The sequence below is a fragment of the Folsomia candida genome, unplaced genomic scaffold (assembly GCF_002217175.1).
Source record: "Folsomia candida strain VU population unplaced genomic scaffold, ASM221717v1 Fcan01_Sc038, whole genome shotgun sequence".
Classification (NCBI taxonomy): domain Eukaryota; kingdom Metazoa; phylum Arthropoda; class Collembola; order Entomobryomorpha; family Isotomidae; genus Folsomia; species Folsomia candida.
The window spans coordinates 489,806-517,697 of NW_019091230.1; the positions used below are offsets into that span (position 1 = coordinate 489,806).

Consider the following 27,892-nt stretch of genomic DNA (forward strand, 5'->3'; position numbering starts at 1 on the left):
ACTATCGCCAATAACGATTGACGATTTATCTCTAAATTATTTAGAGTGTGCAAGTATATATACATTTCTTCATAAAATTGTTGGACTTTGTCATTATTACATAAATGTCATGTCGAGTGGTTCTAATTAATTTGACTCTAAAAACGATCCACGTTTTCAAAACTTTTGTCTAACTTGTTTAATTACAAATACATTTTTTATGTATGTCTCAGGTTCTTCAAAATGTGGATGACATTTTTGCAATCGATGCTATTAAATTTGTATTCGGGAATGGCGTAGTCGTATTGACACCTGGCGTGAGAGCTGATCAAGATTTACGGAATTATCTTAACGGTTAGTTTGAAGACTTTTGTAATTGGTTTATAACATCATTTGTAAAGCTGGATGGTTACACACAGCGCTTGGCAATTGGTTTTTAAACCATCCCATTAAAACTTTGATGCTTTGCAAATATAAATTTTCAATTTTGGGGGCCGACGGAAGATTGTGATACTGTTTTTCTAAAGGGTAATACTTTGCTTTTAAAATCTCATTTTCCAGTCTTAACTCTGATTTCTGTCCTTGGTGGTTCTGTTTTTGCATTGATACCCCAACTTTTCATTAAGCTTGTGACATCTTGTACGGTTATAAAATATATTGGCCATTTTTCTGAGAGATACTATCAATTTTTGAATAAGACAGGTTTTGAACTTGCAGTATAACTGAAGTTTTAAATTTTTTAAGGACCTCTAATCATTTCTCTGTTACAGTAGCGACATCCAGACGCAATCTTTCTCGCCTACGACCCGGTAAAATTGCAAATTGTTGTGTTCATTAATGTGCTAAATAGTGTAGTAACAAGAAAGTATAGTGACTTCTGTATCTTATTATTATGGGTCGCTATTCCATTCTGTAATATTAATTTTCTCATTGCAAAAAAGAGTAACTATGTGATAATAGGTGACTGAAATGTGTGATTTTGTAGGTATTGGAAACGAAAAAACATTGAACCAACTGCAACGTATGCTACTAGGCGATTCTAAGGCCATGCTCCTGGACGACAAATTTAACATTGACTTTCGAAGGGATGAAAACGCACCCTGTTCAATCTACGAACTCGGGGACAGGAACATTGATACCAACTTTAAAAAATGTGTCCCAAACTTAAGCGCAGTTACCTGTGTGAATTTTAACTTGAATTCTGTAATGAATATGGATTCCGAAATACATATCCGCAACTTAGAAAGATTGGATAAACTTATTGGATTACTTTTATGGAGGGAATTTCTCTATGCTAGCTTCGATGGTTTGCAGCCACAATTCAGCCTTCAAAATATTATGTCTCATTTTCGCATCCTTCCACAATTTCAAAAGGTGACTTGTTCAAATTCTTGTTGAAGACGAATACATTTCCATGCTAGGAAACTACTATTTCACGGAACGCAGACATTATGAAAGTTTACCAAGTGTCAATAAATCAGTGGAGAACTTTGTAGCAGAGGTGCAAGGCGAATCACTGTTGTTAGAAGTGCAAACTGCTATCTCCACTGTACGTCGTATCTTGCCAATACTCCGTGGAGATGAGGCATTGCCTGATAATTTAAACGATGAAATTTTATCTCCGGAGATATTTTACAAGAAACCTGCTTTTCTAAAAGTGACTTATAATAATTTAAGGGAGGCTTTTGAAAAAAATGTTTGCGGTAAATAGAACACGCGTGTTATAATTTATGCAAAGTAATAAGTTAGCTGTGACATAATTTAAAGTATAATATATTTCAGGTCCACTAAACATTTTGGAAGTTGGGGCCGGAACTGGGTCGGCGACCGAATGTCTGATTTCAGTCCTAGAAGAAAAAGACCTAGACTTTTCCTACACCTACACCGATGTTTCATCAAAATTTGTTGAACAAGCTAAGGCCCATTTTTCAAACTTTGAGTGCAAAATGCAATACTCAGTATTGAATATCGAAAACGAAACGAAATCTCAAGGGTTTGTTCCCTACACGTATGACGTAATCCTTGCAGCTAATGTTCTTCATAGAACAAAAGTGAGTACAAACTTTTGAGCCTATTGATGTTTTTCTTAAAATTACATTATTTCTTTCTTGAAATTAAGGATCTAGCTCAAACCACTCGAAACGTTGCTCATTTATTGAAACCTGGAGGTCTCCTTTTACTTGTTGAGCTATTCAAGCCACAACGACTTTTGGACATTTCTTTCGTCAGTGGATTTTGGGGATTTCAAGACTTCGACCGAAGGCCAAATCATTGTGTCATTGATTCACATGCATGGGAAACCCTCTTGAGAACGTGTGGATTCCAAGGTTTAACATGCCATTCCAGTTTGGATGATAGGTCTGGATTAATTGTTGCCACTCAGTGTTTCTTTTTGTGCGCACAAAATTATTTTTGTGCATGCATAGTGCATAAAATGCACAAAAATGCATAAAATGCACAAAAATGCACAAAAATGCATAAAAATAAATATCGAGGCAGAATGCCGCTAATTTCACATTTCACTTTTATATACGCTCAACAATAATTGAGCATTGTCATTTTCTAACAATCAAAATTTTATCAAGTCGGAAATTACGAAAAGTATTTTTAAATTCCAAATATTAGAAAATTGTTTTACAGTGCTAATATTGTTGAAAAACATCGTAAAATAGCTTAGCATTCGTCCATTATCTTAAATATTCAGCGTTGCTGCATGGTAATCAGCTAAATTATTTTTGTGCATTTTTGTGCATTTTGTGCACTTTTCCGGATTTTTGGTGGGTGTTATTAAACGCATAAAAACATTTTTATGCACTAATTTTGTGCAGGTGTTTTTTAACAGCAGAAACACTGTTGCCACTAGACCGACAGCAAAAATTGAATACGTGTGTTTGTAGACATGAATGCTAAGAAGAGGAATAGGCATATTTTGGATTTAATGATTAGCTTACAGAAGATTGACATAAATAACGACCTAAGAATTTCTGGAGAAGCTATCGCCCTAATTACTTTACGAAATTCATACAAGACATTCAAAGTTAACATTGAAATATACCAGAATGATGAATAAGGGCATGCACGAGTATTAACCAAGTTTTGTGAAATCTAATAATTTACATGTAGGGTTTAAAGTCAGATAAATTTATTTCAGCAGCGAGTCAGTGTTGTTTGTTAATTTTTTATTCCTTTTATATTAATTTTGAGGTACTTGGAAAAACTAACAAGATTATTTATAGTAACGCACTGCGCCCAATCAATGAACATGATAGCTGGAGATTCTTGCCATAAGTCTGACACTGCTTTACTGGTTGGAATGGGCAAGATATATGGGCAACTATAATACTATGTCGAATATGCGATAAAGATAAGGTTTTTCGTACATATATATGTATATATGAAAATACAATATCTATTAGCAAGGCAAGAATCCTCATTTTCATATATATGTATTAACGTGAACCATTCGCAGTTCATCTGCACATAGATCGATACACGTATGTATGTATTTACAGTATGTACCCTCGTAAATAGATCAGTTTGTATTGTGTCATTTTTATTTTCTGAAATAAAATCTGCACAAAATATGCAAATTGGAGTGATTGATTCTCTTGGAGAATAATTCAAGCTCAAGAAGTGTTACAATTTTGTCCCTCTCGAGTAAAGATGACAAATATTTACCTTGTTTACGTAGACAAGCTCAATTGTTTCATACGTGCATACATATCCAGCATTTATACAAACATTATACAAAAATTATCAATATTCTACACAGCAGCTATAAACCAGTCACATAAAACTGCCAACCAACTTTTTTGATGGCGCAATAAATATGTGGTTATCTCAGATTTTTCTAAACCAGACTCATTGCTTCTGCTTCTATCTGTAGACGAATATTGCTAATTTCACCAATCTCAAGTCGTCAACCATCGCCATCGGGATTTAACGTTGTCCAAATGGTGCGAAAAGGGTGAGGACGGAATTGAGGAGATCCCACCACCGAAAATTGGGAAACCAGAAGGCAAAAAGCACGGAACCAACGAGGGATTCACTTCACTAGAGATTTTAAAGTAATAATGACAGTGGTCTTAATTATCTATTACTTAATGAAATTGTGGTAATACATTCTCAATCATTAAATTTAATTATTACTAATAATTTATTAGTATATAATATATGCTATATATGCACAATTGTAATCAATTATTTAATTATTTTTAATTATTAAATTCCCTTCATATGTTTTACATTTTGTGCATTGTATGTATGCATTTATATGCATTTTATGCACATTTTCATGTATACATGCACTGTAGTATACAACAAATGTATACCATATTATTTTTATATAAATAATATTGTATTTATACACAAAAAGAAAAACTGCTCTTCTTACATAAACCACAAATAAGTATGTATTGTAATTGCACCTGGTTTTACATAAGTGCACTCTTAGAAATCCAGTATTCAAATAATACCAAGGCGTATTCCTATATGACTCTACCAAAGCGGTATTCACAAGAAATACCGGGTAGTATTAGTTCAGTATTAAAGTTTTATCATTTCGGTAGAAAATTTTTACAGACCGGTATACTTTTAATACCAAGAGGTAGCAAGTTTAGATAATAACGAAAAATCAATACCTGCATGACTATACCAGATTTCTAGCAGTGTACATATGTATGATAATATGATTCATTTAACCCTGAGATCTATTTATTTATGCAGTTGCTTATTCTTAGGTGAGGCATAGTAACCATGACCACATGAAAAAGTGCATGGTTACGGCGAAGCCTTAGTATGCGAACAGACCCCCCCTCCAAATATTCCGCTCAAGTTTGTGGCAAAGCGGCTAATCGTATCAAAATGGTGTAAAAGGCAATCGTGCAGACCTTGCTGGGTAGATGATGCCCGTCAATTCGAGATAGATGACAATCTTATTTTAATGCATTTAAAATCGATTTCAAACTTTCAAACGACTGGCAAATTCACTTTTACCATGCAATGATAGTGCGAGACCCTGATTTTCATGTGCAGAAATCTATAATGCGTCATTTAAAACAAACCCGAGCGAAATCGGATAAGAAATGAAAAACTTTTCTTGGTAGCATCTGCAACCAGTTACGTTACTTATAACAGTCCTCCATTACTTATCATGCATACCTAACTACGAGGTTTCCATTAGTAACCAGCATAAGAGAAACAATTGAGACCTGTCCTGGCGTATGGAAATATGTACATCTACATATATTATGTATATATCTAATATTTATGCACACTCTTAACTGAAGTTAAGAATGTACACTCTTAAAACCCGGTGCTAATCGTAACCAAACGGTGTACATATGCCACTTAACCAAAAGGTGATATGTTTTTCACCGCTTGGTGATAAATCTTGCCCGCATGGGGACAAATTGTCACTGGCCAGTGTCAAGTTTACCACCATTAGGTGAGACACATTATTACCGTACGGTGAAGGCACATACATACACCGTTTGGTGACGATTAACACCGGATTTTTAAGAGTGTAATAGCTCAGTACCAAGGTTTTGCCATATCGGTAGCAAATTTTTACGGACCGGTAGAATTTTAATATCATGCAGCAGCAACTTTAATACTAAAAAAACAATACCTGCCTGGCTATACCAGATTTCTACGGTGCATTTACACTTGCATATAGGGTAATTAATCTGATATGCAACGCATCCGCACCCACATGTTATAATAAATTTGGTATACAATGCAATGCATCTACATCCTTGAGGGATTGTGAAGTGAATTAGGGACTCTTATTTTTAGGCTTAAAAACAAAAAATAAATAAATTCTTACAAAAAAGCTTAGGTGAGGCTTGCTTAAAAGAGGAAAACAAGTTGTTATCATCGTGTACTAAAATTATTTGATACATCAGTGTTTATGTAACGATTTGAAATTCTCAGTAAATATTCCAGTAAACAATATGCATCACGGACCATTTGCCTCACCGTGGGCCATGATCAATTGTTTGATACAGATATACCTTCTTGATGGTCATACTTCAATATGAAAAATTTACAATAATTAAACTTCGTCCATTATTTAATTATAATATGAAGACCTGAGCAATAAAAGCCCCAAACTCAAAGTCAAAATTAATTTCGTTGGAAATTTTGTTATTTTTAATAAGCCCCAAACTCAAAAAAACAATTTAAATGTAATTATAATTTGGAACTACAGAAACGGCAATAATGACACTTCAATTTAACAAAATAGGAAAGCATCTTTAGATTATTCTAGGAAACGCCAGAAGTTTCGTGATTCTATTAGAATGAATTCGTAGGTGTTCTTCAAATCAGCAAGCAGGGCTGGTGGAATGGGTATTTTGTGTGGTCTCAATGGGCGAAGATGAATGTTGGCAAAATTGTTATGGAGCACAGAATGATGCTGAGTCCAAGCGACACTATCGTGGTCGGATTTTACTTCTATAACATTTGGGGCTTGGTTGACCATTCGAATTGATAGGACCTGCGAAACCTTGAGCGTTCTTGGCCATGGGCAAGCTAGGACCAGAGGTTGCAAGTTGAGGAAATCCTTAAGTTCCATTCTTTGAATTAGGAATGGACGAACATGGCAGGCATTTCGAATCATATTTTCGATATCCGAAAATTCAATGAGAGTTGTTTTCTTTCTAGCATTTTCTAGGATTGCAAACTGACGATCACACGGTAGAAATGAGTGCCCGGAAACGAGAAACTTTTGATTTACCTGCGGGTTTAGGCAAAAATATTACAGTTAGCTAATTGCTCGTAAATTAAAGTTTAATAATAATAATACCCACCGAAGAAAAAATCTGCTTACTAATTAGCCAGCGATACATGCACAAGGTCTCAAAGTTGTTATTTTGCCCACCACATCGGTCCGAGAACACAATTAAGTGCCGTACTTGACCTTGGTTCAAAGGTGGAAAATTTTCTGTGCAATACTTCTTAATGCAATTTGCAATCTCACAAGCACCACGACTTCCTTCCTGCATTGTCCATAGGCACATTGTTGTCATCTTTGTCCCTGCGTTGTAAATCCCAAGATTGTAGACCACATACTTCCTTCTGTAATAATGCTGTCCGTGCGTTAGTTCAGGTATGTGAATGGCCTATAAGGAGGGACAAACTATGTTCAGAAATGTAAATGTATTTCAATTTAGCGTGTTTTATAATTATGACCATGTCATTGTCTTCGCTTTGAAGTTCAATTATGCTTATTCTCAGTTTTATCTATTTTGCTTACTTCAAGATAATCTTTGATTTTTAACCTCATTAGACTAATTCAATTATGTATGTAACCTTTATTTGAATGTGAGTTGACCATTTTATCATTGTTTCCTTGTTCAATTCTCGGAAGTCTCTTTAAGTTTGTACCTTTTCTCAAGTCAGTACTTTTCCGTAATATCTTCCGTAAATGCTCGGTCACTCACACGTACTCTATAAATACGGGTGCATTTTCCATCCTCTTTGTTATTCTGCAGTTACCTGTACTGTCACTCTGTCCATTTGGTCACCATAGTCTTAATTTGCCCCTTTTTGTAACTTACACATTTTTATGACAATACAATAATTAAGTGACATTAGTAATCTCCTATCGTCTCAAGTTGCCTCATTCACAATCTGTCCATTCTTACATTTTGGACAGATCCATTTCTGTGCCGCATCATTACACTGCACAGAAACTCCACATACACACTTCTGTGCAGTCTCGCCATCCGCACAGAAACTCTGCCGTTCAGTTTCTACCTTCACAAACCATCCACAAATTTCGAAACACTAACTTTCACACAATTGCTCGTTGGGGAGCCAACATCCCCAACAAACTAGTAAATCTACAATTATTAGTGGTATTTTAACTTTAAAACTTTAACTCACAGCTTGTAAGTCGACCGCTATCACAACATAATCTTCATTGGCCAAAGAATTATCTAATTGCAGTTCTTCATAACTGGTTTCTGCTTGTAAGTGGTGCGCTTGACTTTTCATCTCAATTTCACGACGTCTGGCGTTTTGAGCTGGGTCGTTTACATCAATCCCCGAGAGTTGAATAAACAGCTTGTCGCATAAGTCGCATGTGTCGCTCCTCGGAATTCCTATTTTGAGAGGTTGCTCACGAAACACTTGACGGTACAGCCACTCCAAGCGGTTGATATGTTCTCCTTCTTGGATCCGGAAAAGCGTGAACATTTTTGACACGGTCAAGGTCGGGTCCAGGTACTCTCGCAACGGGTTACCGGCCTAATAGTAAGTAAAATTAGTTCCAGAATTACTAAATTATTAATATCGTACTATTTAAATTACTTCTCGAGAGTAATGGGACAATCTCCTCGGGAAGGAATTGATGTGCGCTAAGATCCGATCTGCATGAGTTGGATCCACTCTCTCATGTAAAGTATTCGTCCCACGTTTATCAGCCAAGTCAACAGTTCCCGAAGCAAGTTTTTCTTTTACCGTGCGGAGTCGATCGGGGGTTATTCCAAAGGTCGATAGAAAAGTGGAAACACACACTGGAACCTTCAATCCTTGGTCATTGCTTAAATAATAAGCGTATGAGTGCTGGCGCCTGCTTTGAGCATGAGTGGTGGTTCGTTGGTTAACATTGATCACGTCAATCATTCCTGCCAAGATGTCCGTCTGACGGTTGTAACTCCCTGTCCCCCAGAATTCTTGGAAAATCTGTTGGCGTCGTGGAAAAGGGAGCCTACACCCGGGCTTTGAGCATCGTGGTGGACAGGCTTGGACCTTTGGAAGAAAAAAAGACTACTAAAAAATGCTATGCAGTCAAATAATAATGATTTTACCTGTGGAGGAGGAATCTTGGCTTGCTTGACAATTCCACGTCCTCCAACATACTCCTCTCCTCGATCTTTGCTCATTTTATTTTTTTTATTTTGCCAGTCGTCGAAGTTTATCTTTCGCTTCTTCCCGTCGTTAATGTGACACAATTCATTAACTGTGATCCGAAATTGCACAGACATGATTAAATTAATGCTCAAGAAATAGCCAATTTTTAAATTCAACCAAGTGCCGACAGCAGGAAATTTTAATTTTGAGTTTGGGGCTTTCAATATTTTCATTTTTGGAGTTTGGGGTTTTTAATATTCAAAGAAAAATTGTAACTAACGCCAACAAATCGACTTTTGAGTTTGGGGCGTCTCTTCCTGTCTTACTATCCTTAAATGGTTTCTCGATCCCCATATCTCATCAATAGATATGGGGATTATACCTGAGCAACTAGATAGCCACTGTCATACGGTGTAAGTAAGAGGATATGCAATAGATCTGATGGATGATCTGAGCATTGGGCTCCTCCAACAAGAGGAGCCCTCCTCCCAAAATACATACATAATCAATTGGATCATCCATCGATTATGAATAACGGAATTAGATGACTTTTTATCAATGATAAGAACAAATTACTCAAAATTATAAGTGAGGTTTTCTGAAGACCTCCTAAATCCATAAATCTCCTAAACTTGTCGTCATATAAGTTGTGAACTTGGCAAAAGAATGGAAAATCTCGGTAAACTAAATCCAGAATCGTTTTATATGAATTATTTACCCCGTGTTTTCTCTGCAGTGAACACTAATAAAATTTAAAACATATTTCAATTTTTTGTATCACAAAACGGCCCACGGTGAGGCAAATGGTCCGTGATGCATATTGTTTACTGGAATATTTACTGAGAATTTCAAATCGTTACATAAACACTGATGTATCAAATAATTTTAGTACACGATGATAACAACTTGTTTTCCTCTTTTAAGCAAGCCTCACCTAAGCTTTTTTGTAAGAATTTATTTATTTACATTCATTTCCATAGTCTCCAACACGAACAAGTGATAATATGTAGGTAAATAGGTGAGTGTGAGTGAGTATGTAGTTATGCAATAACATGCTTTGTTATAAACTACTTTCTTAGTACTAAACTACTACTAAGAAATACTAGGTAAACCCAACTTGGCTTGACCAATATGTACGCACCGTGAAAATTATGTATATAGGTAATATATTTATCTTGTAGTTTGAACTTTGGGTTACCCCCGAAAATGCAGGAATTTCCACACGAAGTAGATTTTAGGTATTCTGACAATGAGCTCTTACATTAATATGTATTCACACATCTATGTATTTATCCTACGAAAAGCCAATCTCAATATTTATTCAAAGGTGAAAATCCCATATATGTATTTATGTAAAAAAAACTTCCAAAACTTCCGTCCAAAATTTGTATGCAAGGTAAGCAATCTTCTTAATAAATGTCGGTTTCATGATTTAGATAAGGGTAGGTAGGGAGGTAGGGGATTTAGGTAGGGGAGTAGTGGGTTTATATAACATGGACAGATGATGGAGACATCAAATAATCTTGTGGACATTGTTCCTATGTCCCCACTCTTCCGCGGCCACTGGCTGCGACACTGCATTTAGTACAACAAGAGGATCAAACAATTAAGATGCTAGGATAACTGGAGACCGGATTTCTGCTTTATGACTGCACAGTCCAGGTACTTTATGCTTTTGCTCAATGCAGAACTAAGTTATAACTTACATACATACTGATACGTGTATGTAAAATGTTTGGCAACAGATAATAAATAACTGTCTATACACATATGCATTACTACAGATACTATGTATATACATATATGTATGTAGGTAGGTATGTATTAACAAAGGAACAAATCTGTATCGTTTCCCCAAAAAGCTTTGACTTGACTGACTTAAAATATCGGTCAGTTTGTATGAGGAACATTTTTGGGGTGTCAGGCACAGATTTTAGTTCCAAATTGAGCCCAAGTTAATCCAATTATAGTTGTACCATAGCTTTATCCCTATTTCATGTTGATACAGAAATCTACCAGTACAAACCGAAATATGATCTAAACCAGGCATTTTTTGGAGTTTGGCTGCCCCTTCGTACACTTCCCGCCTACTTTACAAATCATGAATACCTAATCCCATCATAACTGTACAAATTTTTAATCAATTTCATTTTATTTATCTCAAGTTTCTTACGCTTAATCTCGTCTCATTAATACATTTGTAGATCAAATCTGCGAAAAATTTTAGACTAAAAAGTTTGTCTCGTCTCATTTCGTATTTCGTTTCGTGTCGAGATTTTCAATAAGGTCTCGTCTCGTGCCGAACACTATAAATCCACATTTATGTGTACACACATTTATGTTTGTATGTATGTATGCAGACAATTTTGCAGATCGCATAAATGTACATCATATATGCACATATGTATGTATGTATATTCTTATCAAGCAACATCCATGACAAAGTACCTGAAGACCTTTTTGCATGAATAATTGTCTACTAAAAAGTAATATCGATGTATCTAGATATACATGGTATATTTTCCTACCTCTTAAAGTTTGGGGCCATGAAAAGTCTATTTAAAGGCCTGCACAAATGAATCCAGGGTTGCATTCAAGTTTTAGAACTTTAAGAACCATTACAACTAACAAAACCGGAAATCTAAATACTTATCTAAATTTTCTCACCTTTCAGAAAGTCGTAAACAAACTTCCAAAAAATGGAGAAGCACGCATACGTTACGTATGCACGCAATTCCAAAGACGTAGAGGACGCTTTAATTCTCTTGAAATCTATTAAAGGAACGAAGAGCTTTAAACCGGTGATGATTCTGCTGGACTCTGAAAATTGTGGACATGATTCTTGGTAATTCAAATATATTTTCATAGCTGCAAATTTGGGTATTGTTGGAACTAAAATTTCATAATTTCTATAAATCATAGGAACAAATTGGCTATCGCATTTGACAGAGTTGTTAAGTTCAGGATTAATGGCGACTACGACGTTGATGACTTTAGATGTCAACTCTTTCTAACCTGCACCACGCTTGTGGACTTTGATCGGATCTGCTTAGTAGATCCAGACGCAGTGGTAAATTACCTGGGATTTAAATATTGTTGCAAATAACACTACATGTGTATCTGCATAACATTTTTGGGCTTGATTGTCATTTAATGCTGAGAGATTCTAATTTTAAATTTTTACTAAAAAAATATCCTCGTTTTCAAAGCTTTTGTTTAATTTGTTTTGTCACAATTACATTTTTTTTGAATGCAGGTTCTTAAAAATGTGGATGACATTTTTGCTCTCGATTCTACTAAATCGATATTCGGGAATGGCATAATTGTATTGACACCGGGCGTGACAGCTCATCAAGATTTACTGAACTATCTTAACGGTTAGTCTGATTTTTTATATAATGAGGGTATAATTTGTAAAGCTGTGTGGTTACAACATGCTGTTGGAAAAGGTCAATCTACTCTTTGAAACATCTATTTTGCAAATTGGCGGATATATGCCTTTTAAATTTTGCAAATACCAAGGAAGATTGTATTTTTTTGAACTTATGGGTCATATTTTTAACCAATCTCATTTTCCATGTGCACTATGATATTTATCCTTGGCAGTTCTATTTTTTCATTGGTACCCTAGCTCGTCTTTAAAATTTTAGCGTCTTATACCAAAGGGAGGGCGTCTCCCTGATAATGATTTTGACCATTAATATCTTTGGCGCTATTAATAATTTTGAATTGAAATTTTTGAAATTTGCTGACCTTATAGTGAACATTATGGGTGCAAACTTTCAATTCGCTAGTGCGAATGGCCACTAGCGGAACTACAAATTTGGGGCCGGTAGGTAAAGGTTGGCTGGGGGCCCCTGTCCCTGACAGATTTGACGAAACTTATGAAATTAGGAAAATTTTGTGGTTTTCTGGCAACCATAAATTTGATTCGGTGCAAGGTAATTGTGTGCTGTCTGGTTAAACGACAAGGGCTTAATTAAAATATCGTTTCAATAATATCACGATTTTAACAATTGAATGTGGATCTGGCAGATTACACTCACAATGAGAAGATTCAAGCGGTCTCGCTTCAATTTTGGCGAAACCTTGATAATTAGGTAACCCTGGGTAAATAATTAAATACGTGTTTCAGGATTTTTCATAATGCTCAATTGACGGAATCCAAGAGCGAGAATTTCCGTTTTTATCCCGAATTTTTTCTCGCGAGGGACAAAAACACAGATTCTCGCTTACAGAGTCCATCATAAATAAGTGGACATGAATCGTTTTTTCCGGTTTTACAAATAAATTTGCTCGCACACTGAAACTAGCGTTCTTTAGCCTTTTCATAAAGGCGCGTATTTTCTGAATTTTTAATACATTTTCAGTCAAAATTAGGATTTCTCATAACGTTCTAAATTTTGTAGTTTTGATGCTATTTTAAATGCGAAAGAACATAAAAATGATTCTATAAAACTTCCATGATGCTTCCAATAACTCAAAATTACTTCCATAAGTATACAAATACTTTAAATTCCGCCACGTGAAAACAGGGTGATAATGCGTGGCTTGAGGAAAATGGAAAAATACGGCGTATTTCCTTGTGTGAACAATTTGAAATTTGTCTGGTCAAAATCGAAAAAAAAACATTTCATGTTAGGTTACACGAAAAAACACCATGCATTTTGAGTTTAAGCGAGATTATGATGGATTACATAAGCGAGAATCTGTATTTTTGTCCCTCGAGAGAAAAATAAACCCTTACAAACGAATATAAAAAAGTAGCGTCAGACCGATCGAAATTTCCTTTATAGTGTCACCGTATCCGACAATTATTTATTTGTGACCCTTGACCCCGTCCTCAAGGTCATGAGGTCAAAAATATTAACGTCCCCAAAATCGTTGTCAAATTTCCTTTAAAATGACACCCCATATGACAATTATATATTATGTTGACCCTTGACCTCGTCCGCAAGGTCATGAGGTCAAAAATATCAGCGTCTCCAAAATCACGGTCAAATGTCCTTAAAAATGACACCCCATATGACAATTATGCATATTTTGACCTCTAACCTCGTCGCCAAAGTCATAAGGTCAAAAATATTAACATCTTCGAATTCGCGGCGAAATTTCCTTTAAAATGACACCCCACATGAAAATTAAAGTTAAATTTAATTTGGACCACACCCCCTGGCGCAGTGGGGTGTGGTCCGACTGACCCCATTTTTGAACTCGACCGAGAACTAAAAATTAGAAGCACAATGGCGAAAACGGGGTTTGATTATGTCGACTCGTTCTAGAGATATCCTGCTTACAGACGGACAGACGGACGGACGGACAAAACGATCACAATGTTAACGATGTTATTAGTAGCGTCAGCTACTTAATAACACGGCAAACATGGAAATTCTCACGCACACATTCTGTCATAATTTCGTTTAAACTGAGCACTATGAAAAATCCCTAAACACGTGTTTAATTATTTATCAGAGATTGTCTAATTATCATTGTGTCTTCAAAATCGGAGCGAGGCCCCTGGTGTGATTGCATTGAGTTTCAGTTTTTGCAGTTGCTATACGACTAATTGAGTTAAATGAATAAAATAAATTTATCATTTTTAAACAAACTATAATCAACGCCAGGATCATCCCGATAAGATTTGTGTCATTTCCTCGTCTCATCGGGTTCAATGTGCTACATTTAAAATATTTAAAACTATTGATAAAGTTGGGAGATGCGCGCAAAGCCTGTAGAAAAATAACTAGCTAATGTCATAGAGGTGACTCCCATCTCAGCATTTTAAACTGAAAAGTATGAAATAAAATTTGGCAGAATTTCTTAACATAATTTGAACTAGTTTAGATCTTCTGCAACGCTTGCCCCTAGCTTCGCCACTGCTCGACATGTAAATTTTTTTACAAATTCGGGGCAGCTACGGGGCCCCCACTCCGTGGGGACCCCTAGGCAATGCCTACCCTGCCTACCCCTAGTTTCGCTAGTGCAAATGGCACCAGAGATATATGCATACGAAAAAATGTTTCTGTTCCAAAGCGTTTCCAAAACTGCATTTTGTTTAATTTCAGAATATTTTTAAAACACTCTAGAATTGTGAATTGTTCATAGAATTTTATGTGGGTGGTATCAAAATTTTTGGCATCTATGTGGCTTTCATAAACAACTCAAAATCTCCTAAAAGTTTGTTAACTTATCCCATACCAGGTGGATTTGTACAGAAAAAGCGTGAGTAACGTATTTTTGTGTGTTAAATGGAATTTTATAAATTGCAATAGTTGAAATTTTTTCATGTTTATTAATTTATCCGTTAGAGGAGACATTACTGATGATAATACAACCAGATTTTGGAGTTTGTACAGATATTTAATTTCGTGTTATGCAGTTAGTTGGAAAAAATTAGCGACATTTTGAGAGTTTGGGGGCTGGTTCAAATTTGTTCCAACTAATAAGTTGAAGAGCTAATGCATGTGTATGAAAACACTTAGGTGACTGAAATGTGTAATTTTGCAGGTACGGGAAGCGAAAAAACATTGGATCAATTAAAACTTATGCTACTAGCCGATTCTAAGGCTACGCTGTTGGACAAAAAATTTATCATTTGCTTCGATAAGGATGAAAAGTAAGCTAATTCGCGTGAGCAGCAATTAGTATAAATATGAGTATATACATACTTCCATATAATAAAATCTCATTCTGATGTATTCTTGTTTGACATTAAAATTTAGTGACACCATTCAAGCACCAAAAATAACATATCAAGGAGGCCATGACACATCGGAGTTGAAACCCTTTAACGTAATCAACAATAATTTTGTTTCTTCAAAGATTTCTGCTTCTACAAAATCACAAAAAATATTTTTTCAGGATATTTTACAGTATCGAAATAAACTGAAACACTTGGAATACTCCAAGCCCAAAAACGCTAACGAACCAGTCGCAATAATCGGTATGTCTTGTCGCCTACCCGGCTCCAACAATGTGTCAGAATACTGGAAAACCCTTGTGGACAAGAAATGCGTCATAACTCCCCCTCCTGACTGGCGCTGGACTCAGGCTCACATCGGTGACCAGGACCGAGGGAAAGCCGAATGTGGTTTCCTACCCTGCCCAATTGATCAATTTGACAGCTCCTTTTTCGAAATGAGTCCAGCTGAATGCAATTTCACCGATCCACAACAACTTCTAAGTCTTGAAGTATCCTGGGAAGCTTTAGAGGACGCCGGCATCAACCCGCAAACCATCCATGGCACAAGTACCGGAATCTACGTCGGATCCTATGGGCAAGACTATAGGGAGCTACTTCAAAAACTTGCTCCCCCTTCTACCGGCGGGCTACGATGGTATATGGGTACCGCCCTAGCCGCTGCAGCTGCACGACAAGCCCATATTTACAAAACCAAAGGTCCCACTATTGCGGCTGAAGCGGCATGTTCGTCATCCTCCTTGGCTATCGGTCAAGCAGTACAGGACCTTCGCCTTGGCGCATGTAACCTTGCTATTGCCTCGGGTACAAATCTCTTGCTTCAGCCGTATTTCCAAAATGATGTCGTTCTGTCGAAGGATTTCCGATGTAAAACATTTTGCACCAATGCTAACGGCTTTGTAAGAGCGGAAGGTGTCGCATCTCTAATTTTAAAAAAGCTCAGCGACGCGGTGAGGGATGGGGATAGGATTTATTCCGTAATACTAGGATTCGGAATGGTACAGGAGGGTGCGAGCAAAAGCATAGGAACCCCAACGATGGAAATGGAAGCCCTCGCAATGGAACTTGCTCTGAAAGATGCAGGAATTAAGCCTGAGCAAGTTCAAGTTGTTGAAGCGCATGGCACCGGAACGGCTTTGGGAGATCCCCTGGAAATTGGCGCCATTTCAAAGGCATATTCCACTAAGGAGAGGGCTGCACCACTAATTATTACGGCGGGCAAAGCGAACATTGGTCACACGGAGAGTACGTCTGGCATTGCGGGAGTTATCAAAATGACGATGGCCATGAAACATGGCGTCATTCCGGAACAAATCGGCATAAGCAAATTAAATCCAAAAATTAATTTAGAAAACATTCCCGCCATTATACCAAGAGATTGCAACATTCCTTGGCCTAAGGCGAATGGCGTGTTAAGAATTGCTGGGATTAGTTCCTTTGGGTTCTCAGGAACCAATACCCACATAATTGTGCAAGAATGGACTAGTCAGGCATTCAATGAAAGCATTCAGTCAAAACAAACCGAACAAGAAAATCTCTTAACAATCTCTGCAAAATCGGAGCAAGCTTTACTCGAATTAATAGAGAACTATAAGATATTTTTATCGTTACATCATGACGTTACAATTAGAGATGTTTCATACACGGCTAATGTTGGACGAGCTAAGTTTTCACACCGGGTTGCAGTTCTTGCCAAAAACAGAGATGACTTGGTGAACAAACTCGACAAAGAAAATTGGTCACGAGGAATAGCTGGAAAATTGCCAAAGCTCTGCTTTCTCTTTACAGGCCAAGGGTCTCAATTTTGGGGAATGGGAAAACAACTGTACATACATTTTCCAGTTTTTAGAGTGAGCTACTCAGTTAACAACTTATTGATTACTATCAACAAATAATGGATGGTTTCCGACTACATATAGGGTTTGAGATACCCTCTGTTTCTTGAATATTCTTTTGTGTAAATCTACCCAGGCCATTGGTGAAACAACCGTATTTAGGCGTAAAACTTCGTTTGTTTTATTGTGAAAAACATAAATTTCTAAAATGCTTGATTAAATTTAACATTTTTAAAGGTATGCTTATTTTATATAGGGTAAAAATACCTTAATTCCTTTTCGAGAAACACTTTCCTTTCAAGTTTTCATAGAATAGCTTAATATTAAAGTAAGAATCTCATTTTATATTTACTCCAGATAGGGTTGATTTTGTGATAAATTTTATCGTATAATTGTGAAAATCATGCAGAAACTTGACAATTGAGATTTAAATTCTAGGTAATTAAGCTTGCTTAAGTAACGGAAATATTAGTTTTACAAGCAAATCGAAGTTAATCTTTCATTCACTACCATGGAAAACCGTAAGAAACATTCTCTGAAGACAGTTGGTAGCCGGAAACCATCGTTGGCAACAAGCGGTTAAACTGCTACCTTTATCTTTTTATAGGAAAATTTTGACTTATGCTCAAAAATTATTCTGAAACTGATTGGGCTTAATATCTCGGATGCAATATGGGGAGATTCTAGTAAACCTCATCTCAGCAAATCAATGTACTCCCAAAGTTCAATCTTTGTGGTAGAGTATTGTCTCTTTAAACTGTGGGTTTCATTCGGTGTCGTTCCTTCCGTCGTCGTAGGCCACAGTTTAGGAGAATTTGCCGCCGCCACAGCTGCTGATCTTATCACCCTTGAAGATGCTTTGTTGCTCGTATGTGCAAGATGCCGACTAATTAATAAGCTACCACCAGGAAGAATGCTAGCAGTCGGCGTAGATCAGAAAACCTGTAAAGAAATAATATCTACATTTCTGGAAGCACGATCAAGATCAGATGACTGGATCGACATTGCTGGAATGAACACAACCAATCAGACTATCGTATCCGGTCCAACCACTGTTATTCACGATTTTGCGGAGTTTTGTGAAAATAATAGGATTAAATCAACCAAACTTGGGGCTACTCATCCATTTCACTCAAGAGGACTGGATCCGATATTGAAGGACTACGCACATGTTGCAAAAAATATAACGAATCAGGAAATACGGGGAGATGATAAGTGCCAATTCATATCTTCCTTGGATGGGGCTATCAAGTCCCAGCTAAGCCTGCAATATTGGATTTCCCATGCCAGAAATCCTGTCCAATTTATGGCAGCAATGAAAACCTTGCAAGAATGTATTGCTGATGAACCTTACGTATTTCTTGAAGTCGGCCCACATCCAGTCCTCTCTGCCCTGTTACATTCGAACGTGTCCTACACGCCAAAATGTATTCCGTCCATGAGAAGAGATGCGGCGGATGAAGTGCACATTATTCTTTCTGCCCTAGGAGGTTTATTTGTAGAGGGTGTTACAATAAATTGGCATAATTTCTACCAATCTTCTGGATCCCGTCAGAAGGTATCGATCCCGTTCTATCCATTCCAAAGGCATCCATTTTGGTTTCCCTTCAAATCATGGTCAGTAGATACCGCCCGCTGCAAGGATATACTCCATCCACTTCTTGGAAGAAAAATCATTCCACATCCATCTTCAGAAGAGTCTAATATCACGCGGTATGAAAACGTAATATCAACTGAGTCACACACATGGACTCTGGATCATCGCGTTGGAAACTGGACATTAATGCCGGCTGCAGGGTTTCTAGAAATTGCATTAGCTGCTCAAAATTTGCGGCAAGGCGAAAATCCGTATCCTTTAATACTTGAAAATATGAAGATCCAATCTCCCTCCGTTATTACGGAGGCTGGTGGCACAACCTACCACACTATGCTAGACGATGGAAACATAATAAAAATTTACAGCCAAGTGGAGAAAGGAAAATGGACCCTTAATTGTACAACTTCGATATCACGGGAGCTATTCCCAGTATCCAAATTTGCCCAATCTCTTGTGGCAAACCATCCAAAATCCACTACTGAGACTCGTGATATGTATGCAGAACTAGCAAAGTTGGGATATCACTTCGGACCAACGTTCCAAAGCATCCAATCAATTTGGGAAGATGACGGTTTGAGCCAAATGGCAAAAATCTATATTCCAAACAATCACTTGGGTAAACTAATAGATCAAATGCTGTTATAACTGCAGCTTATAACATGTTCTGCCTTCTTGTAGACGCAGGTGAGCGGGACGTCCTACATCCGATTTTAGCGGACAGCATGATTCAGTTGGCCATGATTCTATCAGCGAAGGCCAAGTCGCAAGCTTCGTTTAAACTTCCTATTGCCATAGGACGTCTAATTGTCAACAGTTCAACAAAAAAAGAACGCACAACTGAATCGTACTCGACATTCTACCTTAAAATGCCTCCAGGCCTTGAAACGGTATCGTTGTTCTCGTCATCAGGGGAATTTCTCGCATGCATGACTGGAGTTGAGTTCATGCCAACAAACGTATCCGTGTTGGATAGAGCAATTCATTCCATGCTGAATGAAAATGCACATTGCCCAGTATACGAACTCCAGTGGACCGTTGATACAACTTGTAGGAAATTTATTGCAAACTCAAGCGAACTGAGGTCTGTGAAACTTCGCCTAGATTCCGTGATTATTAAGCAATCCGAGGTGGATATCAAAAACTTGCTAAGATCGGACCAACTTATTGGATTACTTTTATGGAGGGAATTTGTGCGTGCCAGCTTCGAAGGTTTACAGCCACAATTCAAACTTGCACATTTTATGTCTCATTTTCGCATTCTTCCACAATTTCAAAAGCTGGCCACGCGATATCTTCAAATTTTTGTTGAAGACGAATACATTTCCAGGCTAGGCAATTATTATTTTACAGAAGGCAGACATTATGAAAGTTTACAGAGTGTTAATAAATCTGTGGGGAACCATTTAAGTGAAGACCAACATGATTCACTGCTGCTAGAAATACAAGCTGCTGTAGGTAATGTCTTACCAACACTGCGAGGAGAGAAGGCGTTACTTGCTTTGCCTGATGATTTGAAAGATGAACTTCTATCTTCTGCTGAGACACTTTACACGGAACATGCTTTCCAAAAAATTGCTTACAATAATTTGAGGAAGGTTGTCGAAAAAATTGTTTGCGGTAAATAGAACACCCGTGTTATAATTAATACATGGAAATAAGTGAAATCTTCAGAATTCAGAATTTGGAATAAAATATATTTCAGGTCCACTAAACATTTTAGAAGTTGGGGCCGGAACTGGTTGGGCGACCCAATGTCTGATTTCAGTCCTAGAAGAAAAAGGCCTAGACTTTTCCTACACCTACACCGATGTTTCATCAAAATTTTTTAAAAAATCTAAGGCTCATTTTTCACAGTTTGAGGGCAAAATGCAATACTCAGTGTTGAATATCGAGAACGATCCGAAATCTCAAGGGTTTGTTCCCCACAAATACGACGTAGTCCTTGTAGCTAATGCACTTCATAGAACTAGGGTGAGTGCAAACTTATGAGCTAATTGTTGTTTCATGTAAAACTGCATTAGCATTATCTTTTTCTTGAAATTAAGGATCTAGCACAAACGACTCGAAATGTGGCTCATTTACTAAAGCCTGGTGGTCACCTCTTACTTATCGAGATGTTCAAACCACAACGACTTTTGGACATTAATTTCGGCAGTGGATTTTGGGAATTTCAAGACTTTGACCTAAGGCCAAATTATTGTGTCATTGATTCCCGTGAATGGGAAAACCTCTTGAGAACGTGTGGATTCCAAGGTTTAACATGCCTCTCAAGTTGGGATGATAGGTCTGGATTAATTGTCGCAAGTAAACAGACAGCAATAATTAAATACGTAAACATATGTGCCAAGAGGAGGAATTGGCTTATTTTTGGGTTTAACGATGAGTTCACCCAGGATTTAATTAACAATCTACAAATTTCTGGGGAAGCTGTCACTCTAATTACTGTACGAAATTCCATGAAGACATTCGAAGACAACATCGATACAGACGAGAACGATGAATCTGAATATGCACGAATTTTATCAAAGTTTTCCGAAATACATGGGATAATTGTCTTGTGGGGTTTAAAACCAAATTATTTTAAGACCGAGTCAATCTTGGTTGTTAATTTTTTGTGTCTTTTTCAAGCAATTTCACGATACTCGGGAAAACTGGCGAAATTATTTATAGTGACGCACAATATTCAATCAATTAATATGATTTCGGCAGAATCTTATAAAAAACCTACTTCTGCTTTGCTTGTCGGAATGACTAAAACATTTCAATCGGAGAACGCCACCTTGGAGTGTAAATTAATTGATCTTGATCATCAAAATTCAGCTAATGTTGAAAACGTTATTCAAGAAGTGTGGCTAGACATGAAGGATGCGAGCAGTGACATTAACGTTTGCTACCATAACGGGGTTCGATACACACAGCAAATTTTTGATTACAAACCGCAAACTATGTACCAACCATTGTCTCTACCAAAATATACAAACCGTACACAACTTCAACTTCCAGTCTCGAAATCGATTTTCAATTTAGAGCTAAAAGAATTGTGGACGAGTGAGTTGGATGGTGACGAGTTAGAAGTGCAAGTTAAAGCTTATTCATTGAACTTTCGTGACATTTTTGCGATATTAAAACCAACTGAAGCCTTTGATAAAATTAATTGTGTTGGGGCAGATTTTTCAGGAGTTGTTTCCCGCATTGGGAATTCTGTCTCCAAGTTTAAGCCCGGGGACCTCGTCTTTGGGTCCCATAGCCAAAATTTGGCATTGGCGTCACATGTCACCACTTCAGAGAAGGTAATTCGGCCTGTTCAACAAGCGACAATTTTTTAAATACATTGCTAAGTTCTATTACGTTCTGGGACTTTTTTTAGCTTGTTGTAAATCTACCTAACAACTTAACACATGAGGACGCCTGTACAATTCCACTGGTTGGAATGACAGCTTATCATTGCCTTTGCACAGTTGCACAAATCAGGGAAAATCATTGGGTCCTGATTCACACAGCGTCTGGAGGAGTTGGACTAGCCGCCGTCCAGTTGGCCAAGAAGTTTGGAGCAAAAATAATAGCAACGGCGGGAAATAATAGAAAACGGGCATATCTGAAACATATTATGGGAATACAGTACGTATTCAATTCCAGAGATTTGTCGTTTGAGGCTGGTGTGAAAGCTGCTACGGAGGGACTGGGAGTGGACATTGTCCTCAACTCCTTAACAGGCAAAGGCTTCAAGGAAGCAAGTCTGGGTTGTTTGAAATATGAGGGCAAGTATGTAAATGAGTATAACAAGTGTTACTTATGCATATGTCTCTAGCAAAATCTTGTTTATTGTAACTCATAGATTCATAGAAATGAGCAAAATCAATGTTTGGACATCAGAAGATTGCCACAAGTTACGACCAGACGTGAAATACTCAATCGAAGACATTAGCCCGATTATGGATGATCTTGACAAATTCAAACGCTTATTTTTACAATTGACAAATACACTTTTAGAACCACTGCCATATACTAGATTTCAAGCTGACGAAGTGAAAGATGCACTTTCATTTCTTGAGAAAGCTAAGCATATTGGGAAGGTAGTTGTTGACATGTCCAACAAGAAACCCTTCAACGACAGAAGCAGCTATCTTGTAACTGGTGGTTGTGGCGGAATTGGATGGGAAATTGTTGAATGGATGTTGCAAAATGGTGCAAAATATATCATACTGATGAGCAGAAATCCTCCAAATGCTGAACTGTTGGTTAAGATTGGTAAACTAAAGGAATCCGGTAAGCATCGATAGGCGCCGTATATAAAGCAGGTGATCGATTTTCGAGGTATTTTGACCCCAATCCCCCCGGTGTAACCTATACGCCCAGTATCATAATTAACACGGAGTGGACAGGATTACTTGACCCGCATCCCCCTTAAATCGATCACATGCTTTCTGCGGTCTCCACCCTGTTACTTTGAGCTATGCAAAACATTAGCTTTACCTATATTAAACTTGTTTAATAGATTTTTACGTGATTTGGCGACAAGGAGACGTAGGGAACATAAACGATTGTGTGTCAGTATTTTCTTGGATCAAACAGCAAATCGACAAAAAGCCTCTGAGAGGCATATTCCATTGTGCTGGTTGCTTATCCGACGCCTCATTTGTTAATCAAACCAAGCAAAGTTACGAAACTGCCTTGCACCCGAAGTTTCAGGGGGGATGGAATCTACATGAACTCTCAAAACACTTAAATCTTCAATATTTCGTTCTATTTTCTTCTGCATCATCCCTTGTTGGAACTCCCGGTCAGAGTAATTATGCTGCCGGAAATGCATTTCTTGATGCTCTTGCCCATCACCGCCAGTCTGTCGGACTTCCGGCAATCGCGTTAAACTGGGGGCACTGGGGTGAAGTGGGTTTGGCTGCTGGGCAGAATATTTCATTCGTAAAACCAATATCAACGAAAGAAGGTTTAAATTCGCTAAATATTGCTTTAAAGTCAAACAGTGTTCAACTTTGCCCTATCCATATGGATGCTGGAAATCTGGTCAAGCTCATTCCTTGGACCAAGAGTTTACTGCAAAGCATACTAAAATCCGAAGACACAAATCGAAACAAAATAAATAGATGGCACTATAAGGAGAGTGTTATAAGCTCTGAGCAGTTTTGGTCGGAGGTTAACGGTTGTCGTGATAAAATCCAGCAGAATGCGGTCGTTCTAAGTCACGTGGAAAACTTAATTTCTTTCGTCCTCCAAATGGATGGAAAGAATATTCCAAAAAATCAAAACTTTTCTGAACTGGGTTTGGATTCGTTGATGATGATTGAGATTAAAAACAGGATATCAACTCTACTTGGGGACAAAGTGGTGTTAAGCATTAATGACCTCACCGATTGTGACACCCTGGAACGCCTCGCTAATAAGATTTCTGAGCTGTTGTCCCCAAAGGATGATGAAGGATCTTATGCTAAAGACGGTGCCAATGATCTAATTACTCAAGACTCAAAGTTATGGAAACATATTAAAGTTAACTCGACAACCAAACCATGTACACCTCTTCGTGAAATAAAGACCATTTTCTTGACTGGAGCAACTGGGTCAGTTGGACCTTACATGGTTCAGCAATTGTCATTATGCCCACAAATTGAGAAAATATATTGTCTCGTTCGGTCCCGCCCCAACAGCACAGGTATGATATTAACTATTGGGTAAGCAAGAATGTAATGTCGGAAGTCATGTTACATGATTGGTTATCGTAGTTTCTGTTTTTATGTTTTGATCAGAGTCAACCATGGCTCGACTACAGTCACGCCTAAAATTCCTTGACCTATGGGACAGTACAGATCAATCAAAAGTAACCGTCGTTGAAGGAGATATATCACTTGAGAACTTTGGATTGGATTTATCGATGTATGAGATTCTTGCTCAAGAGGTGGATGCCATAGTGCATTTTGCAATTTATACAGATCATCTCCATGGTTATGAGAGTTTGCCCTCCTTTAAAAGTGTTAACGTGGAAGGAACTCAGCGTATTATTCAATTATCCGCAGAACACAGGATCAAATGGATCAATAACGCTTCATCCTTGACATGTTTTCCACAAAATTTGGAAAGGCTGAAACAAATGGACTTGGAAGCTTGGCCAAAAAATGATGACTATGACACGAACACAAGTTTTGGCTATGGGATTTCAAAATTTATTGGGGAGCGTTTACTTGCACAAGCTGTTGAAATTGGTATTCCCTGCAAATCGTTTAGATTTCCTGTTGTTTCTGGTGCGAGTTTGACAGGTAAACAAGACTTGGGTGGAGGCAGTAGCCACGCATTAAAAAGGCTAATTCACTTACTGAGTACCGGAATCATACCGGAAACAACTACACCCCTAATTCACCTTCCGGCAGATATTTGTGCCAAAATCTGCATTTCGATATTTTTTAACGAAGAAGCGCCATCAAGCATGTATAATGTTGTTAACCCACACACAAGTCTGGAAATTGAGCTATTGCAATTAGTACCCGAGCTTGGAACAAAACTAATCATTATACAGTTGTACGGATTTGCACTTAAAAAAGCTGGCTTTCACGATAAGGAACTTTTTGTTTCACACTGGATAACAACTTGCAAAGAAAATGGCATAAACTTGGAATATTTTAAGGAAATTTTACTCGAATTTATAGATGACCCTGGAAGAATATTTGATAATGAAGGTGTCGCAGAATATTTGAAGAGTCAGGAATTCGAAGGAGACATAGGTTCATATGACGATTTCTTGGACTCCTTGAAATCCTGTGAAATGTCGCTGCTCCGACCTTACGTTGATATGTATAAGCAAGGCGGGACAATTTACAATTTTGCACAGATTAGTTCAAGCATCCTCGAGACCGTAGGAGACAGAATTGTGGATGAGGGAAAAGTGTCAAAGTATTTCCCTAATCTAAAAGAAATTGTACCAAACGGGATTGAATGCATTAGGAACGACATCAACTATGCTATAATAAATGGTGCACATTTGTTTCAAACAAGAAAATAAGTATACCACGTTAATAAGTATGTAAATGTTCAAATCTAACTAGATTTCAAATGTGCTAACGTTGAATGCGACACCTATTGAATAAATAATTAAATTAATGAATTTATTTGTAATCATGGACTCCGCTTACGAGCCAAAGAAGGTACAGGAATATATATGTACACAGGCATTTAAATGCAGGGTACTTAGGTTAGGATCGGAATAATGTACATAAGTATGGATATTGTCTGCACTCTTAGATATCCGTTGCGATTATAACCGGAAAGTAAACGTATATGACTCTACCGCCGTGATGATAATTTGTCATCGATTGGTTATAAATTTATCACCAGTCGGTGAGAAACTTATCAAAATTGGCAAAAAGTTATAACTCTTCGGTGACAAATTTCTCATCACGACGGCAGAGTCATATACGTTTACTATAATGGTACAATCGTAACCGGATTTCTTAGAGTGTGTGTAACTAAAACTAGGGATTAGTGAAGATTGATTGGAAAATTATGAGAGAGGCTGCTATGTTTTAAAATAACTACAACAATTTGTCGAATAAGGGATAAATTTAAATATGGTTTTTGTTATATACGTAAACTCAAATATTTATTAGTAAGATAAGTACATATGTATGTATGTAGGTGCATTCTTGTACATTTAGGTGAACCATTCGCGGATTTATGTATGTATTTATATGTTGATGTATATGTGTACATATGTACATACGCACGTAAATATACATGTGAATAAGGGTGAGTTCTATCATTTATACTTCCTGAAATAAATTGAACAGAATGCATGCAGAAATTGGAGTAATGTCGCTTACAGAATAATTCAAGTTGAAGAAGTGTAAGTTACACTGTAACCAATTATGTCTCCCTCGGGTAAGGATATTACATCTCGGGAAAGGTATGTATGTATACCAAGATAACCTTAATTGTTGCATATGTACATACATACCAAAAATTATCCTTATCCTACACATATCAAGCTTTTCACGAGTAACATAAAACTACAAACCTCCTTTTTCGATGGCGCAGTATGTGGGTCTCTCAGATTTTGCTAAACCAAACTCATTTCGAATGCTTATTTCCGGAAACGAAGATTGGAAATTTCACTAATCTTTAACCTGTAACATTATCAAGCACTCTTTTTAATTCGTCCGCTCCAGAGCATACGGCTTTACCCGCCCTCATTGCAATCCAAATTTTCCCATTATAACTGATTGTTAGTATGAATATAGAGCAAAATTTCTGGCAGAGACCAGGGCTAATTCGTTCCACGGGATTCCCGAAAAGTTCCCATACATGTATAATTCCGATCATCGTAGAAATGATACCAGAGCATGTGGAAATCTTGTTAGTTTGTGACTTTTAATGGCGAAAGCTTTTTTGGCATTTTTGCAGTCAGATTAATAAATTTTTAAGCAATAAAAAATTTTTTTATATGCATATTTGATTAACGTTTGATTAACATTTGATTAACGGTTTTACATAAGTATATACATATTTCGTGGTTTTTAAGAACATGTTTAGCCTGACTCCGATAATTTTTCAAAGATGGCCACTATGTGGACTAATCTGTATAATTCAGTAAATTTACAGCACATACTTGCGGTCCACAAAATAATCATGTACACTGATGCGATCTATTGTTCGTCAAAGGGAACGCCATTTGGTAAATCGAGGTTCTACGAAAAACAACAAGTTATATTCTTATGATTATTTTGGCAATTAGTAGACAAATTAACTCGGAATATCGTGACCTAAATTCATTTTCCACAAAAAATTGTGTATGGGGTAAATAAAGATTTTTCCGAGGTAACTTAAAATCAACCTGGAAACAATTGTTCGTCATTTTGGTGCTTTCCTTGAAAACAACCTCGTTTTTGCTGGTGCGTATTTTTTATATTTTTTTAATATTTA

The 27,892-nt window shown here is 37.2% G+C and overlaps 2 protein-coding genes across 2 annotated transcripts; both read left to right on the plus strand.

Annotated features, from left to right (window-relative positions):
* The first annotated feature begins 973 nt into the window (after window positions 1-973).
* LOC118439534 (highly reducing polyketide synthase aurA-like) lies at window positions 974-4,046 on the plus strand. The gene is made up of 3 exons (XM_035860927.1): window positions 974-1,682; window positions 1,762-2,030; window positions 2,099-4,046. The coding sequence occupies exons 1-3, from the start codon at window positions 1,394-1,396 to the stop codon at window positions 2,429-2,431; spliced, it is 891 nt and encodes a 296-aa protein (XP_035716820.1). The 5' UTR covers window positions 974-1,393; the 3' UTR covers window positions 2,432-4,046.
* A 7,383-nt stretch (window positions 4,047-11,429) lies between these two features.
* LOC110861139 (phenolphthiocerol synthesis polyketide synthase type I Pks15/1) lies at window positions 11,430-27,420 on the plus strand. The gene is made up of 14 exons (XM_035860938.1): window positions 11,430-11,683; window positions 11,761-11,908; window positions 12,095-12,215; window positions 15,346-15,454; window positions 15,561-15,630; window positions 15,700-17,388; window positions 17,981-19,586; window positions 19,649-20,587; window positions 20,673-20,941; window positions 21,016-22,260; window positions 22,338-22,732; window positions 22,806-23,236; window positions 23,466-24,635; window positions 24,730-27,420. The coding sequence occupies exons 1-14, from the start codon at window positions 11,538-11,540 to the stop codon at window positions 25,974-25,976; spliced, it is 9,585 nt and encodes a 3,194-aa protein (XP_035716831.1). The 5' UTR covers window positions 11,430-11,537; the 3' UTR covers window positions 25,977-27,420.
* The last annotated feature ends 472 nt before the right edge of the window (window positions 27,421-27,892 follow it).

What these genes read in the sequence shown, in the direction of transcription:
- LOC118439534 (XM_035860927.1), top strand. Translation starts at nt 1,394, where the DNA reads ATGCTAGGAAACTACTATTTCACGGAACGCAGACATTATGAAAGTTTA. An exon ending in TTTTGAAAAAAATGTTTGCG is followed by an intron (nt 1,683 to 1,761) that starts GTAAATAGAACA and finishes AATATATTTCAG; the next exon opens with GTCCACTAAACATTTTGGAA. An exon ending in ATGTTCTTCATAGAACAAAA is followed by an intron (nt 2,031 to 2,098) that starts GTGAGTACAAAC and finishes CTTGAAATTAAG; the next exon opens with GATCTAGCTCAAACCACTCG.
- LOC110861139 (XM_035860938.1), top strand. Translation starts at nt 11,538, where the DNA reads ATGGAGAAGCACGCATACGTTACGTATGCACGCAATTCCAAAGACGTA. An exon ending in TGTCGAAAAAATTGTTTGCG is followed by an intron (nt 20,588 to 20,672) that starts GTAAATAGAACA and finishes AATATATTTCAG; the next exon opens with GTCCACTAAACATTTTAGAA. An exon ending in TGGTAAACTAAAGGAATCCG is followed by an intron (nt 23,237 to 23,465) that starts GTAAGCATCGAT and finishes CTTGTTTAATAG; the next exon opens with ATTTTTACGTGATTTGGCGA.